A 16,810-nucleotide genomic window follows, 5' to 3' on the forward strand; every position below is an offset into this window, starting at 1 on the left:
CATGTGGCCTATCATTATTATCCGATTCCATGCCAGTAAAACACATTTCTAAAGTTAAAATGCCAAATCATTTTATCTTATTGTCACTTACAGAAATCAGATTTAAAGATACTAATCAGTCTTACCCAGTGGTGTTTTCACTTTCTTTGGGATTCACTTTGATAACATTATCAAGGTCTTCACCTCTTAAAAAAAAATTAGATCAGTTTCAAAGTATTCCCACAGTATTTTTTATATACACATTCCATATTATTGATGATTAATTCAAGCTTTTGGAGAAGATTATTATAATGGTATTAAATTCATTTTTGTTATGAAAGTTACCTATCAATAATATAGTTAAGTTACTTTCTTGTTTTTGTCAGTCCTTTGATTAACTTTAATAAGACTTCCAAGGCCTTGGTTTCTTTATAACATTTGAGGGGGCAGGGAGAGCACAGCAACAGAGAGAGAAAGAGAGATTCAACAGTAGATTTTTCACAACAGCAGTAAGACATTATCAGTACCTGAAACATCAGAAGTCTTTAGAAATATTTAATTCAAGTGGCTCTTCTCATGCCAAATGCTGATATGCTAACTATCCTACAGTGAGGACCCAACCATTACTCGGTTATGATTAAATCAATTTGATTAAATCAATTTATTTAAATCAATTTAAACGTAGACGTTCCCCCCCACATCTCAGCTTTTGCTTTCTTTGTCCTTTGAGGGTGGGTTGGTGAGAAACTAACTTTAATACATGTGTTGAGATATTGTCTTCCTTGAACATGAAAATCATTCACATCAAGGGTGGAAATCAGATGATCAACATTTTAAATCTAAACATTCTGAAGATTTAGACAAATCATTTTAAATAAAAAGTAACCTGGGAAAGGTAGAAATAACTCTTTGATGACACCAGTACTTTATGTGACTTGACCACAACCAATAAAACTTTCACACGCCCAATAGCTTAAAACAATTAGGGAATATGAAAGCTAATCTCTCTAAATCCCCTGGTTCAATGCCATTTTCATCTGTCTCTGTCTTTCACTGTGATAAGACTGCTGACATTTGAGGTTCCTTCTGCGTAAGGAAGAAGGAAGGGAGACAGGCAGGGAAGAAGGAAAAGAAACTGTGGGCTCTCCCTACCACACCAAACAGACCCATCTTTTCTGCATCAAAGCCCAGCTGCTATCAAGTTATACCAGCTTACAAACCCCTTCTCTTTTCTCCTCCTTCCTAGCCCACACGATTGACTTGTGTTGTTCATCCCACTTTTCCTAATTTCCACCACTTGTATGGAACTTTCCAAACTTCAGTTATTTATTTATCTTTTAATTAATTAATTAATATTATTTTTAACATCTTTATTGGAGTATAACTGCTTTACAATGGTGTGTTAGTTTCTGCTTTATAACAAAGTGAATCCTATACATATACATATTTCCCCATATCTCCTCCCTCTGGCGTCTCCCTCCCACCCTCCCTATCCCACCCCTCTAGGTGGTCACAAAGCACAGAGCTAATCTCCCTGTACTATGCATCTGCTTCCCACTAGCTATCTATTTTACATTTGTTAGTATATATAAATCCATGCCACTCTCTCACTTCATCCCACCTTACCCTTCCCCCTCCCCGTGTCCTCAAGTCCATTCTCTACGTCTGCGTTTTTATTCCTGTCCTGTCCCTAGGTTCTTCAGAATAATTTTTTTGTTTTCTTTTTAGATTCCATTTATATATGTTAGCATACGATATTTATTTTTCTCTTTCTGACTTACTTCACTCAGTATGACAGTCTCTAGGTCCATCCACCTCATTACAAATAACTCAATTTCGTTTCTTTTTATGGCCGAGTAATATGCCATTGTATATATGTGCCACATCTTCTTTATCCATTCATCTGTCAATGAACACTTAGGTTGTTTCCATGTCCTGGCTATTGTAAATAGAGCTGCAATTAATATTGTATAGTACATGTCTCTTTTTCAATTATGGTTTTCTCAAGATATATGCCCAGTAGTGGGATTGCTGGGTCATATGGTAGTTCTATTTTTAGTTTTTTAAGGAACGCCCATACTGTTCTCCATAATGGCTGTATCAATTTACATTCTCACCAACAGTGCACGAGGGCTCCCTTTTCTCCACACCCTCTCCTGCATTTATTGTTTGTAGATTTTGTGATGATGCCCATTCTGACTGGTGTGAGGTGATACCTCATTATAGTTTTGATTTGCATTTCTCTAATGATTAGTGATGTTGAGCATCCTTTCATGAGTTTGTTGGCAATCCGTATATCTTCTTTGGAGAAATGTCTGTTTAGGTCTTCTGCCCATTTATGGAGTGGGTTGTTTGTTTTTTAGATACTGAGCTGCATGAGCTACTTGTATATTTTGGAGATTAATCCTTTGTCCGTTGCTTCATTTGCAAATATTTTCTCCCATTCTGAGGGCTGTCTTTTCATCTTGTTTATAGTTTCCTTTGCTTTGCAAAAGCTTTTAAGTTTCATTAAGTCCCATTTGTTTATTTTTGTTTTTATTTCCATTTCTCTAGGAGGTGGGTCAAAAAGGATCTTGCTGTGGTTTACGTCATAGAGTGTTCTGCCTGTGTTTTCCTCTGAGATTTTGATAGTGTCTGGCCTTAAATTTAGATTTTTAATCCAATTTGAGTTTATTTTTGTGTACGGTGTGTTCTAATTTCATTCTTTTACATGTAGCTGTCCAGTTTTCCCTGCACCACTTATTGAAGAGGCTGCCTTTTCTCCATTGCATACTCTTGCTTCCTTTATCAAAGATAAGGTGACCATATGTGCGTGGGTTTATCTCTGGGCCTTCTATCCTGTTCCATTGATCTATATTTCTGTTTTTGTGTCAGTACTATACTGTCTTCATTACTGTACCTTTGCATTATAGTCTGAAGTCAGGGAGCCTGATTCCTCCAGCTCTATTTTTCTTTCTCAAGATTGCTTTGGCTATTCGGAGTCTTTTGAGTTTCCATACACATTGTGAAATTTTTTGTTCTAGTTCTGTGAAAACTGCCATTGGTAGTTTGATAGGGATTGCACTGAATCTGTAGATTGCTTTGGGTAGTATAGTCATTTTCACAATGTTGATTCTTCCAATCCAAGAACATGGTATATCTCTCCATCTGTTTGTATCATCTTTAATTTCTTTCATCAGAGTCTTATAGTTTTCTACATACAGGTCTTTTGTCTCCTTAGGTAGGTTTATTCCTAGGTATTTTATTCTTTTTTGTTGCAGTGGTAAATGGGAGTGTTTCCTTAATTTCTCTTTCAGATTTTTCATCATTAGTGTATAGGAATGAAAGAGATTTCTGTGCATTAATTTTGTATCCTGCTACTTTACCAAATTCATTGATTAGCTCTAGTAGTTTTTCTGGCAGCATCTTTACAATTCTCTATCTAAAGTATCATGTCATCTGCAAACAGTGACAGTTTTACTTCTTCTTTCCTGATTTGGATTCCTTTTTATTATTTTTTCTTCTCTGATTGTTATGGCTAAAACTTCCAAAACTATGTTGAATAAGAGTGGTGAGAGTGGGCAACCTTGTCTTATTCCTGATCTTAGTGGAAATGGTTTCATTTTTTTACCATTGAGAACAATGTTGGCTGTGGGTTTGTCATATATGGCCTTTATTATGTTGAGGTAAGTTCCCTCTATGCCTACTTTCTGTAGGGTTTTTATCATAAATGGGTGTTGAATTTTGTCAAAATCTTTCTCTGCATCTATTGAGATGATCATAGATGATCATCTTTTCTCCTTCAATTTGTTAATATGGCGTATCACATTTATTGATTTCCGTATGTTGAAGAATTCTTGCATTCCTGGAATAAACCCCACTTGATCATGGTGTATGATCCTTTTAATGTGCTGTTGGATTCTGTTTGCTAGTATTTTGTTGAGGATTTTTGCATCTATGCTCATCAGTGATATTGGCCTGTAGTTTTCTTTTTTTTGTTGGAAGATTTTTAATCACAGTCTCAATTTCAGTGCTGTGATTGGTCTGTTTATATTTTATTTCTTCCTGGTTCAGTCTTGGAAGGTTGTGCTTTTCTAAGAATTTGTTGATTTCTTCCAGGTTGTCCATTTTATGGCATATAGTTGCTTGTAGTAATCTATCATGTTCCTTTGTATTTCTGCAGTGTCAGTTGTTACTTTTTCTTTTTCATTTCTAATTCTGTTGATTTGAGTCTTCTCCCTTTTTTTGTTGATGAGTCTGGCTAATGGTTTATCAATTTTGTTTATCTTCTCAAAGAACCAGCTTTTAGTTTTATTGATCTTTGCTATCATTTCCTTAATTTGTTTTTTATTTATTTCTCATCTGATCTTTATGATTTCCTTCTTTCTGCTAACTTTGGGTTTTCTTTTGTTCTTCTTTCTCTAATTGCTTTAGGTGTAAGGTTAGGTTTTTTATTTGAGATGTTTCTTGTTTTTTGAGGTAGGATTGTATTGCTATAAACTTCCCTCATAGAACTGCTTTTGCTGCATACCATAGGTTTTGGGTCATCGTTTTCTCATTGCCATTTGTTTCTAGGTATTTTTGGATTTCCTCTTTGATTTCTTCAGTAATCTCTTGGTTATTAAGTGGTGTATTGTTTAGCCTCCATGTGTTTGTATTTTTTTACAGTTTTTTTCCTGTAATTGATATCTAGTCTCATAGCATTGTTGTCAGAAAAGATACTTGATACGATTTCAGTTTTTTTAAATTTACCAAGGCTTGATCTATCCTGGAGAGTGTTCCATGAGCACTTGAGAAGAAAGTGTATTCAGTTGTTTTTGGATGGAATGTCCTATAAATATCAATTAAGTCCATCTTGTTTAATGCATCATTTAAAGCTTGTGTTTCCTTATTTATTTTCATTTTGGATGATCTGTCCATTGGTGAAAGTGGGGTGTTAAGTCCCCTACTATGATTGTGTTACTATTGATTTCCTCTTTTATGGTTGTTAGCGTTTGCCTTATGTATTGAGGTGCTCCTATGTTGGGTGCATAAATATTTACAATTGTTATATCTTCTTCTTGAATTGATCCCTTGATCATTATGTAGTGTCCTTCTTTGTCTTTTGTAATAGTCTTTATTTTAAAGTCTATTTTGCCTGCTATAAGAATTGCTACTCCAGCTTTCTTTTGATTTCCGTTTGCACGGAGTATCATTTTCATCCCCTCTTTAGTCTGTATGTGTCCCTAGGTCTGAAATGGGTATGTTGTAGACAGCATATATACGGGTCTTGTTTTTGTATCCATTCAGCCAGTCTATGTCTTTTGGTTGGAGCATTTAAACCATTTACATTTTAGGTAATTATCAATATGTATGCTCCTATTACCATTTTCTTAATTGTTTTGGGTTTGTTATTTTAGGTGTTTTCCTTCTCTTGTGTTTCCTGCCTAGAGAAGTTCCTTTAGTATTTGTTGTAAAGCTGGTTTGGTGGTGTGAATTCTCTTAGCTTTTGCTTGTCTGTGAAGGTTTTAATTTCTCCATTGAATCTGAATGAGATCCTTGATCGGTAGAGTAATCTTGGTTGTAGGTTTTTCCCTTTCATCACTTTAAATATGTCCTGCCAATCCCTTCTGGCTTGCAGTGTTTCTGCTGAAAGATCAGCTGTTAACCTTATGGGGATTCCCTTGTATGTTATTTGTTGTTTTTCACTTGCTGCTTTTAATATTTTTTCTTTGTATTTAATTTTTAATAGTTTGATTAATATGTGTGTTGGCATGTTTCTCTTTGGATTTATCCTGTATGAGACTCTCTGTGCTTCCTGGATTTGATTGACTATTTCCTTTCCCATATTAGGGAAGTTTTCAACTATAATGTCTTTAAATATTTTCTTAGTCCCTCTCTTCTTTTCTTCTTCTGGGATCCCTATAATTTGAATGTTGGTGCGTTTAATGCTGTCCCAGAGGTCTCTGAGACTGTCCTCAATTCTTTTCATTCTTTTTTCTTTATTCTGCTCTGTGGTAGTTATTTCCACTATTTTATCTTCCAGGTCACTTATCTGTTCCTCTGCCCCAGCTATTCTGCTATTTATTCCTTCTAGAGGATGTTTAATTTCATTTTCCAAAGTTCATTTCTTAAAAAACCTGAAATCTCATCTTTTCCTGTAAAACTCATATAGCCACTTACAGAGAACTGACTGCTTTCCACTTCATCTGTTCCCCATTTGGAAAAAAAAAATCACCTGTAATAATGTTTGCACATTCACATTATAGTAATATGTTGGTAATAAGTGTTCAGTGTCTGAATGGAGTTTGTGATTGCCCCCACTTTTCATTATATAGACTTTGTTGTGTTCTACATCAGAGAGGGTTAAGAAGGCATACTGCAGAGTTTGACTTGGAATGCTAGAATACCCATCTGTGCACAGCTTGGCACAGATCAATGGTTTTTAAAGATAACCAGGACAATAGAAATAATCATCATGGTAGGAAAAGGCAAATCTAATGACACACTGAATACAAGATAAACAGCCAATCTGGAGAAAAAGCAGTAGAGACCTCAGAAATCTTTATCCTTTGTCATTCTTGATTGTTCTGGGATTTTCTTTAATGAAACTGTCAAAAGTTTGATTTCTTTCAACATGAAAAATAATGTCAGTAGTAATTCATTTTCTAGTATATCAGTGTCAGTCTAAAACTATAAGTTAACCTCTTTAAATGCTCTTTAAATTAATGGTTACTGATCATTAATTAATCTTTTTTATGATACAAAATAAATAAAAGCATGGCTTTTGACCTTGAGATGTTTACAAGTATATCTGAGTGATATACATATGAAGTGACTCAATCAAGATTCCAACTGAAAAATGCCTCAGTCCCTTAGAAAGACTTCAGTGGTGAGGGGCTATGCTCCCAGTATCAATATGTCCTATAGTGAACATATTTAGTTCATAAACCAGCCTACTGTTCACTACTTGTAACAGTCAGTTTGATTTCTTTCACTTTTAGATGTAAAAGGGAACTTAGAGACCATCTAGATCATACCCTTCATTTTATGGACTGAGGAAACAGAGGTCTCCAGAGGTTAAGCTACTTGTCCAGGGTCACCCAGATTGATGTTGGTGGCAGAGCCAGCACCAAGACACCGACCCATCTCCTGACCCTGATAAAGTGCCTCTTCCACCAGCCTGTCTGACTTTTGTCTTGAGCAGGGGGTCTCCCCAGGAAATGGCATACAGTTTAGGACTCAATCAAAGAAGCCTGTATGAGTCTCAATCAAATCTTACCCTTTGCCATCTTTGTCTGTCTGGGTATTCACAACAATGAGATTTTCAAGGCTTTTGGGTCTATAAAACACAAAGAAATTCAAATAAAAGACTGCATATTGAAATAAAATTGTGTGGTATCTTGAAAGGTCAGATACAGTAAAAATTTTTCATGAATTGCTCATTTACTCTTACTGAATAGAGCAGCAGAAATCCTTCTGGGCAATCATGTCTGAACTAAATTTACAATACTGAGTGCACTGCCCCATCTGCTAGGACATTTTTATGCCAGAGGACATAACTCCCTTCCAGCTAATAATGTCTGAAAGAATAAAACAAGCAATCTGGGAGATAATATTTTCAGGTTAGAGACAGACACACTTACATTTTCTCTGTTGGCTCTGCCTTAAGATTTGCTCTAAAGAGACCATCAATACCCTTATTTCTTTAAATGTATTGAACAAAGAGTCTCATCAGTGCTAATAATGGATACTTAACTCATAAAAACATAGATAAGTTTATACCTAAGACAGGAAAAATAGCTGGTTAGGAAAGATGAGCTACAATTCTTGAAATCACTTTATTCCAAACAGGTATCTTCCTAGACTCAAAATTTAAATTGCAGTGGACCTTAAAGAAAAGAAAAGATACAGACTGGGGATCTACAAGCTGTAATAGGTTCATGGATGTGTTGTTTGGGTTCATGGAGTGTTTTTGTTTTTTATGTGGACCAATATTTACAAAGCTGGCCATTACATGTAGACACCTGGAGTTTCAGGATCTCCTGAAAGTGTCCTGCAATTTTAGGCTCAAATTCTCACGTGGCAACATCAGCTGGAGCTGAGAAACAGCTGGGCTCTCCCGGTCAGGGCGCTCCCTCTACAATACAGAGCCAGCTCCCTTCACTCATCTATCCCTGCCTGATCCCAGTAGGCCATGAAGTCTGATTCTTAATCTAATACCTCCTCTCTTTATAGATAAGAAAACGGACATTTGCTTTGTTTCTTCTTCACTTTGGTCCCTGCCCGTTTTGTATGTTAGTGTGCCAAGTAACAGAGAGAGAACTAAAATTGCACAGACCTCTAACACAAACCTCAATTAATATGATCTTTAAGTTATGCAATTACAAATGACTCACAATAAGGAGATAATGTTAACTAAGAAGATGAGTGATTTTTGTAGTGGTTCAACTACAAGCATTCAGTGACCAAACCAAATTGTTTACATACTAATATATTAGCATTCAGGAAGAGAAATGTGGTTATTTTTATAACTGCCTTACTAAACACTGGTGTGTGAAAATCAAAGACACTTCAATATTAGTGTCTTTAAATTGTAATAACCATTTATAACAATGATGAAACGATTTCTGCAAGCTTTTTATTCAAGATTTGTAGGACGCTTTTGACTAGCCCAGTATATGGGTCCTCATGCTCAAATACTGAAAAATAACAAAGCAAATTCAGTAATAAAGCGAAAAAATAGATGTTTTAAAATCTTACCTATTCAAGCTTTTGTTCATTTTGTTGAGATTATCTAAGTCTTCACTTTGGGGAGAGAAAAGAATATCTTACATTAGTAAAATCCTGGGGCAGATTCAGCTTAAAACAACTATTTCTGAGTTCTCTGAAGTTCAATGTATGTCCCACATTTATCATCCACGAAAATTCTCTCTATCTCTCAAAGCTCTCCTCAAACACCCCTTTCGCCAAGAAATCTTTCCCAGTCCTTTAACTGAGTAGAGTCCCCTACATTTTTGGAAGCCTTGCAGCGTTTTGGATTTTTGTATCTCCTTTACGGTACCTACATTGCTATACTTCGTAATATAGTAATCATACACTTGTCTCATGTTAATGTCCTTGCTTCTACCGATACTAGTGTACATAGAGACACACACACACACACACACACACACACACACACAGACACACACACACACCACTTAAAATTTCGAAATGTATTTTATATTGGATCCTCTTCAGTGTTTAATACGGGGTTTTTCACACGGTAGATGCCTTAATACAGGTTTTACTTGAATCAACAAATTCAGGTATGTTGACTAATTATAGATTCTATCTTTGCATAATGTACTTGCACAAAGCAGCTTTTGGAAAACACTCATTTATCAGTAAGTCTGGCTTCTCTCTTGAACTCTACTCTCCCTTATTCCAGTTCAACTACACTTGCTCTCCTGTTTCCATACTTGAAAACTGTAAAGACTCTACTGACTGCTTCTTCAGAAGCTACTTGTTTAAGCTAACCCCCTGGATTCTGGAATATTCCTTAGAACCACAGGAGCTCAGCCTTCTCCCCAAGGAAGGCAGCCGCAGTGGTTTTTCATTCCTGTTTGCTCCTCACAATATATCCTCTCCTCAACCCTTCTATCCACCCACTTCACCCCCATTTCTCTTGCCTTCCCCGCCCAGTTTTCCAGTTCACAAGTCTTGGTTTTCCCTTCTTCCTGCTCTAGCCTCACATATTTTTCACACTTCCTGAATGTTCCTCTTTCTTCTCAAGTCATCATTGATGTTGACCAGGAGGCCATGAGGCCAAGTAACTTGGTAGTTAGACATTCAGGTTCCCAAGTTAGGGATACCTGGATTCTAGTCAGGTAGTTATTAGTTGGTGACTCTGGGTGAGTTACCTAACCTCTTGCTCCCTCAATTATTTTCATCTGTAAAATAAGAATACTAATTGTACCTACCTCAAAAAAGAACCAATAAATTAATGAATAGAAAGTGATTAGGATTATACCTGGCATGTCATAAACTCTCAATTTAATTTTGGCAATTATAGTAAACAGTTTCCAGTCGATATTAATTTTTTCATTTAAAAATGCTCATTATATTTATTTTTTAAACTGAATTTAGAGGCACCAAGACTTTGGCTCAGCCTTAGAGAGCTATGGTCGTTGAGTCAGTAATGTGCTTAGAAGATGCCTGGCATAGCAGATAACCAGAATAACTACTGAAACAGCTCTCTCAGGAATCTGAAAAACTCATTCAATCAACAGCCATCACAGAGATGAATCGTTTCACGTAATATTGCATATTCAATGGAAGAACTGAAGGCTGAGAATAAATATAGAAATGTGAAAGTTGCTGACCCTGACCAAAAATGGATTAACGTTCTATCCTTGTGTGAGACAAACACTACCCAGTGCCCTGACACAATGCTGCATTGTCATTTCTTATTTGAAATTCTACCTTCCAACACTGAGGCTACAAATCTGTTCCATGTCCCCAAGGGAAAGAGCAAACTCTGTAAATTTTAGCCCTAGACCTTTCTGACTGGTGAGTCACAATGATGAGATCAGGATTTGGGCTTCCACGAGAAAATTAACATAAATCATGAGAAGACACTCTGTGGGAAATTAAGTGAAATGGGGGCTGCACTCTGAACAAAGGAGTTGAGTTTTCAAAATGGCCTTAAATTGATGAAAGCTTTGGATATTAAATTTCACCACTGCATTTACAATAAATTAAATGCTCTTAGATAGGAGTAAGAGTTCATTTTTCAAAGGAGTATTACAAAGCAACTAAGATAAATACAGCTGTCTCATCCCTCTAGACAGTCCACAGTAACGATTCTCAGCTATCGATGCAAAAGACATTTCCCCTGGCCCACGTCAAAGCAACAGCTTCTCCCCATGAAGAACGTATCTGGCTGTGGAATTCGTGCATCCTGGTGAGGGAGAGGGGACAGGAAAGTTAAACTAACTGCAGCTCTCACTGTTTTTGTTGGACTTGTGCCAAACCATAAGTGCCCTTCAGCATCGCTCACCTATCTCTCCCTTAAACACCCACCAAAAATCTATCCAGTCCAAAAAACTGTCCAATCCCTATTAAAAATAAAATATTACCTCAAACAAAAATAATTAAATAAAATTAGAGATCTAGGCACTTAGACAACAAAGAAATGAAAACATTCAGGATAATTTCGACTATCTCTGTCTGGATCTAGAGCTACTACTTTGTCCATGAGTTTGCAGCAAAGAGCTAAGTGTCACTTCTGTTTCTTCTCTTCAGTTCTTTGACTGAGACTGCAATCCTTAATAACATTCTTAGCACTGCTAAATTCCATTAAACAAGGAAAAATTTTGTAGGCACAGGATTTAAACTATGGAATGTTTATACTCAGGGTTTTCTCACTGCTCATCATTGTTTTACCATTATCTACTATATAAACACTTCTACTTTGCACAAAACATTGTGTCAGACTTTGCAGATGACAGATGGTAGGACAAAAAATCTGCTCTAAGAGATTAAAGAGATAATAAAGATGAGACATTTACATAAATACCACGAAACTATACCAAATATGATTAGTTGTTATATAATATGAATAATGGAGCTGTAATAGCTTAGAGAGGCAGAAGTCACATCTCACTGGATCACTCAGGGAAGACTTCACAGAGGAGGTGGTATGTGATCTGGATCTTGAAAAATGGGTAGGACTTGGATGGATGGATATGGTGGCCTTGAGGTTGGAAAAGGCCACCATGTGGATGGAATGGTATAAAGAAAGGCAGAGGCTCTGGAAACTACAGAAAGAAAGTGATTAAATTTGGTACTGCATGTAGGATGTAATGTAAGGGTGAAGTCAGAAATTGCTAAGGAATGTTAGGTTGGAGGCAGGTTATCAAGGCATTGAATGAGGTTATACATAATTGAATACATAATTGAACAGGCAATGGGGAGCCAGGTGGAGTGATTTTTCCAGCAGAATCGTAGAAAGAAAACTCTGGCAGTGATGGGTAGTAATGGTCTACTGGGGGGAGAGATGAGGAGTGTAAGTCAATCAGGATACCTATTCTGATAACCTGTGATGGAACCAATGATGGTCTGAACTGGGGTGAGGTCGTGGGGGTGTGCAGGGCATTTTAGACATTTAATGCATATGTGCCTAATACTACACAAAGGGGTCAAGACATGAAAGAATCAAAAATGATTCCGGGGGGGACCTTTAAGATGGCGGAGGAGTAAGATGTGGAGATCACCTTCCTCCCCACATATACAACAAAAATGCATCTACTTGTGGAACAACTCCTACAGAACACCTACTGAACGCTGGCAGAAGACCTCGGACCTCCCAAAAGACAAGAAACTCCCCACGTACCTGGGTAGGGCAAAAGAAAAAACAGAGACAAAAGGATAGGGACGGGACCTGCACCAGTGAGAGGAAGCTGTGAAGGAGAAAGGTTTCCACACACTAGGAAGCCCCTTCACTGGTGGACACGGAGGGTGGGCGAGGGGGCAGGGGGCGGGAAGCTTCGGAACCACGGAGGAGAGCGCAGCCACATTGGTGCTGAGGGTAAACCGGAGAGATTCCCGCACAGAGGATCAGTGCCGACCAGCACTCACCAGCCTGAGAGGCTTGTCTGCTCCCCCGACGGAGCGGACGGGGGCTGGGAGCTGAGGCTCGGGCTTCGGAAGTCGGATCCCAGGGAGAGGACTGGGGTTGGCAGCGTGAACACAGCCTGAAGGGGGCTAGTGCACCACGGCTAGCCGGGAGGGAGTCTGGGAAAAAATCTGGACCTACTGAAGACGCAAGAGACTTTTCTTGCCTCTTTGTTTCCTGGTGCGCGAGGAGAGGGGATTAAGAGCGCCGCTTAAAGGAGCTCCAGAGACGGGTGCGAGCCGCCGTGATCAGCGTGGACCCCAGAGACAGGCATGAGACGCCAAGGCTGCTGCTGCCGCTACCAAGAAGCCTGTGTGAAAGCACAGGTCACTCTCCACACCTCCCCTCCCGGGACCCCGTGCAGCCCGCCACTGCCAGAGTCCCGGGATCCAGGGACAACTCCCCCGGAAGAACGCATGGCGCGCCTCACGCTGGTGCAACGTCACGCCGGCCTCTGCCGCTGCAGGCCCGCCCCGCACTCCGTACCCCTCCCTCCCCCCGGCCTGAGTGAGCCAGAGCCCCCGAATCAGCTGCTCCTTTAACCCTGTCCTGTCTGAGCGAAGAACAGATGCCCTCAGGCGACCTACACGCAGAGGCGGGGCCAAATCCAAAGCTGAACCCCAGGAGCTGTGCAAACAAAGAAGAGAAAGGGAAATCTCTCCCAGCAGCCTTAGGAGCAGTGGATTAAATCTCCACAGTCAACCTGATGTACCTGCATCTGTGGAATACCTGAATAGACAACGAATCATCCCAAATTGAGAAGGTGGACATTGGGAGCAACTGTAGACTTGGGGTTTGCTTTCTTCATCTAATTTTTTTCTGTTTTTATGCTTACTATAATTGGTAGATTTGTTTATTGATTTGGTTGCTCTCTTCCTTTATTTTATATATATAATATATATTTTTTTCCTTTTTCTCTTTTTGTGAGTGTGTATATGTATGCTTCTTTGTGTGATTTTCTCTGTATAGGTTTTCTTTTACCATTTGTCCTAGGGTTCTATCTGTCCTTTTTTTTTTTTTAATATAGTTTTTAGTGCTCGTTATCATTGATGGAATTGTTTATTGGTTTGGTTGCTCATTTCTTTTCTTTTTTTATTACTTTTAATTTTTTTACTTTAATAATTAATTTTTTTAAAATTTTAATTATTTTCTTTCTTTTTTTTCCCTCCGTTTTCTTCTGAGCTGTGTGGCTGACAGGGTCTTGATGCTCCGGCCGGGTGTCAGGCCTGAGCCTCTGAGGTGGGAGAGCCGAGTTCAGGACATTGGTCCACCAGAGACCTCCTGGCCCCACGTAATATCAATCAGGGAGAGCTCTCCCAGAGACCTCCATCTCAATGCTAAGACCCGGCTCCACTCAACAACCAGTGCTGGATGCCCCATGCCAAACAACTAGCAAGACAGGAAAATAACCCCACCCGTTAGCAGAGAGCCTGCCTAAAATCATACTAAGTTCACAGACACCCCAAAACACACCACCGGACACGTTCCTGCCCACCAGAAAGACAAGATCCAGCCTCATCCACCAGAACACAGGCACAAGTCCCCTGCACCAGGAATCCTACACAACCCACTGAACCACCTTACCCACTGAGGGCAGACACCAAAAACAACGGGAACTATGAACCTGCAGCCTGTATAAAGAAGACCCCAAACATAGTAAGTTAAGCAAAATGAGAAGACAGAGAAATACACAACAGATGAAGGAGCAAGGTAAAAACCCAACAGACCAAACAAATGAAGAGGAAATAGGCAGTCTACCTGAAAAAGAATTCAGAGTAATGATAGTAAACATGATCCAAAATCTTGGAAATAGAGGGAGAAAATGCAAGAAACATTTAACAAGGACCTAGAAGAACTAAAGAGCAAACAAACAATGAGGAACAACACAATAGATGAAATTAAAAATTCTCTGGAAAGAATCAATAGCAGAATAACCAGGGCAGAGGAACGGATAAGTGACCTGGAAGATAAAATAGTGGAAATAACTACAGCAGAGCAGAATAAAGAAAAAAAAATGAAAAGAATTGAGGACAGTCTCAGAGACCTCTGGGACAACATTAAACACACCGGCATTTGAATTATAGGGGTCCCAGAAGAAGAAGAGAAAAAGAAAGGGACTGAGAAAATATTTGAAGAGATTATAGTTGAAAACTTCCATAATATGGGAAAGGAAGTAGTCAAGTCCAGGAAGAGCAGAGAGTCCCATACAGGAAAAATCCAAGGAGAAACACACCAAGGCACATGTTAATCAAATTATCAAAAATTAAATACAAAGAACAAATACTAAAAGCAGCAAGGGAAAAACAACAAATATTATACAAGGGAATCCCCATAAGGTAAACAGCTGATCTTTCAGCAGAAAATCTGCAAGCCAGAAGGGTGTGGCAGGACATATTTAAAGTGATGAAAGGGAAAAACCTAAAATCAAGATTACTCTACCCAGCAAGGATCTCATTCAGATTCAACAAAGAAATCAAAAGCTTTACAGACAGGCAAAAGCTAAGAGAATTCAGCACCACCAAAACAGCTCTACAACAAATGCTAAAGGAACTTCTCTATGCAGGAAACACAAGAGGAGGAAATGACTTACAATAACAAACCCAAAACAATTAAGAAAATGGTAATAGGAACATACATATCGATAACTACCTTAAATGTAAATGGATTAAATGCTCAAACCAAAAGACATAGACTGGCTGAATGGATGCAAAAACAAGACCTGTATATATGCTGTTTACAAGAGACCCACTTCAGATGTAGGGACACATACAGACTGAAAGTGAGGGGATAGAAAAAGATATTCCATGCAAATGGAAATCAAAAGAAAGCTGGAGTAGCAATTCTCTTATCAGACAAAAAAAACTTTGAAATATAGACTATACTATTACAAGAGACAAAGAAGGGATCAATCCAAGAAGAAAATATAACAATTGTAAATATTTATGCACCCAACATAGGAGCACCTCAATACATAAGGCAAAGACTAACAGCCATAAAAGGGGAAATTGCCAGTAATGCAATAATATTAGGGGACTTTAACACCCCACTTTCACCAATGGACAGATCATCCAAAATGAAAATAAATAAGGAAACACAAGCTTTAAATGATACATTAAACAAGATGGACTTAATTGATATTTATAGCACATTGCATCCAAAAACAACAGAATACTCTTTATTCTCAAGTGCTCATGGAACATTCTCCAGGATAGATCATATCTTGGGTCACAATCAAGCCTTGGTAAATTTAACAAAACTGAAATCGTATCAAGTATCCTTTCTGACCAAAACGCTATGAGATTAGAAATCAGTTACAGGGGGGAAAAAGAGTAAAAAACACAAACACCTGAAGGCTAAACAATACGTTACTAAATAACCAAGAGATCACTGAAGGAATCAAAGAGGAAATCAGAAAGTACCTAGAGACAAATGACAATGAAAACATGACAACCCAAAACGTATGGGATGTAGCAAAAGCAGTTCTATGAGGGAAGTTTATAGCAATACAATCCTACCTCAAAAAACAAGAAACATTTCAAATAAATAACCTAAACTTACACCTAAAGCAATTAGAGAAAGAAGAACAAAATAAATCCAAAGTTAGCAGAAGGAAAGAAATCATAAAGATCAGATCAGAAATAAATGAAAAAGAAATGAAGAAAATGATAGCAAAGATCAATAAAACTAAAAAGCTGGTTCTTTGAGAAGATAAACAAAATTGATAAACCATCAGCCATATGCATCAAGAAAAAAAGGGAGAAGACTCAATCAACAGAATTAGAAATGAAAAAGAAAAAGTAACAACTGACACTGCAGAAATACAAAAGATCATGAGAGATTACTACAAGCAACTATATGCCAATAAAATGCACAACCTGGAAGAAATGGACACATTCTTAGAAAAGCACAACTTTCCGAGACTGAACCAGGAAGAAATAGAAAATATAAACAGACCAATCACAAGCACTGAAATTGAGACTGTAATTAAAAATCTTCCAACAACAAAAAAAGCCTAGGACCAGATGGTTTCACAGGCGAATTCTATCAAACACTTCGAGAAGAGCTAACACCTATCCTTCTCAAACTCTTCCAAAATATAGCAGAGGGAGGAACACTCCCAAACTCATTCTATGAGGACAAGGTCACCCTAATACCAAGACCAGACAAAGATGTTACAAACAAAAAGAAAACTACAGGCCAATATCACTGATG

At 38.1% G+C, this 16,810-nt stretch overlaps 1 protein-coding gene across 1 annotated transcript in view; it reads right to left on the minus strand.

The window, feature by feature from the left end:
- Positions 1 to 16,810, minus strand: part of SCEL (sciellin) — a 326,730-nt gene that overhangs the window by 47,206 nt on the left and 262,714 nt on the right. The window contains exons 16-19 of the mRNA XM_067713410.1: positions 8,701 to 8,745; positions 7,220 to 7,279; positions 348 to 406; positions 126 to 186 (exon numbers count right to left, since the gene is read on the minus strand). Of these exons, the coding sequence (XP_067569511.1) occupies positions 126 to 186; positions 348 to 406; positions 7,220 to 7,279; positions 8,701 to 8,745 (225 nt within the window). The remainder of the gene's footprint in view (positions 1 to 125; positions 187 to 347; positions 407 to 7,219; positions 7,280 to 8,700; positions 8,746 to 16,810) is intronic.

Source organism: Pseudorca crassidens, chromosome 18 (assembly GCF_039906515.1).
Source record: "Pseudorca crassidens isolate mPseCra1 chromosome 18, mPseCra1.hap1, whole genome shotgun sequence".
Taxonomy (NCBI): Eukaryota; Metazoa; Chordata; class Mammalia; order Artiodactyla; family Delphinidae; genus Pseudorca; species Pseudorca crassidens.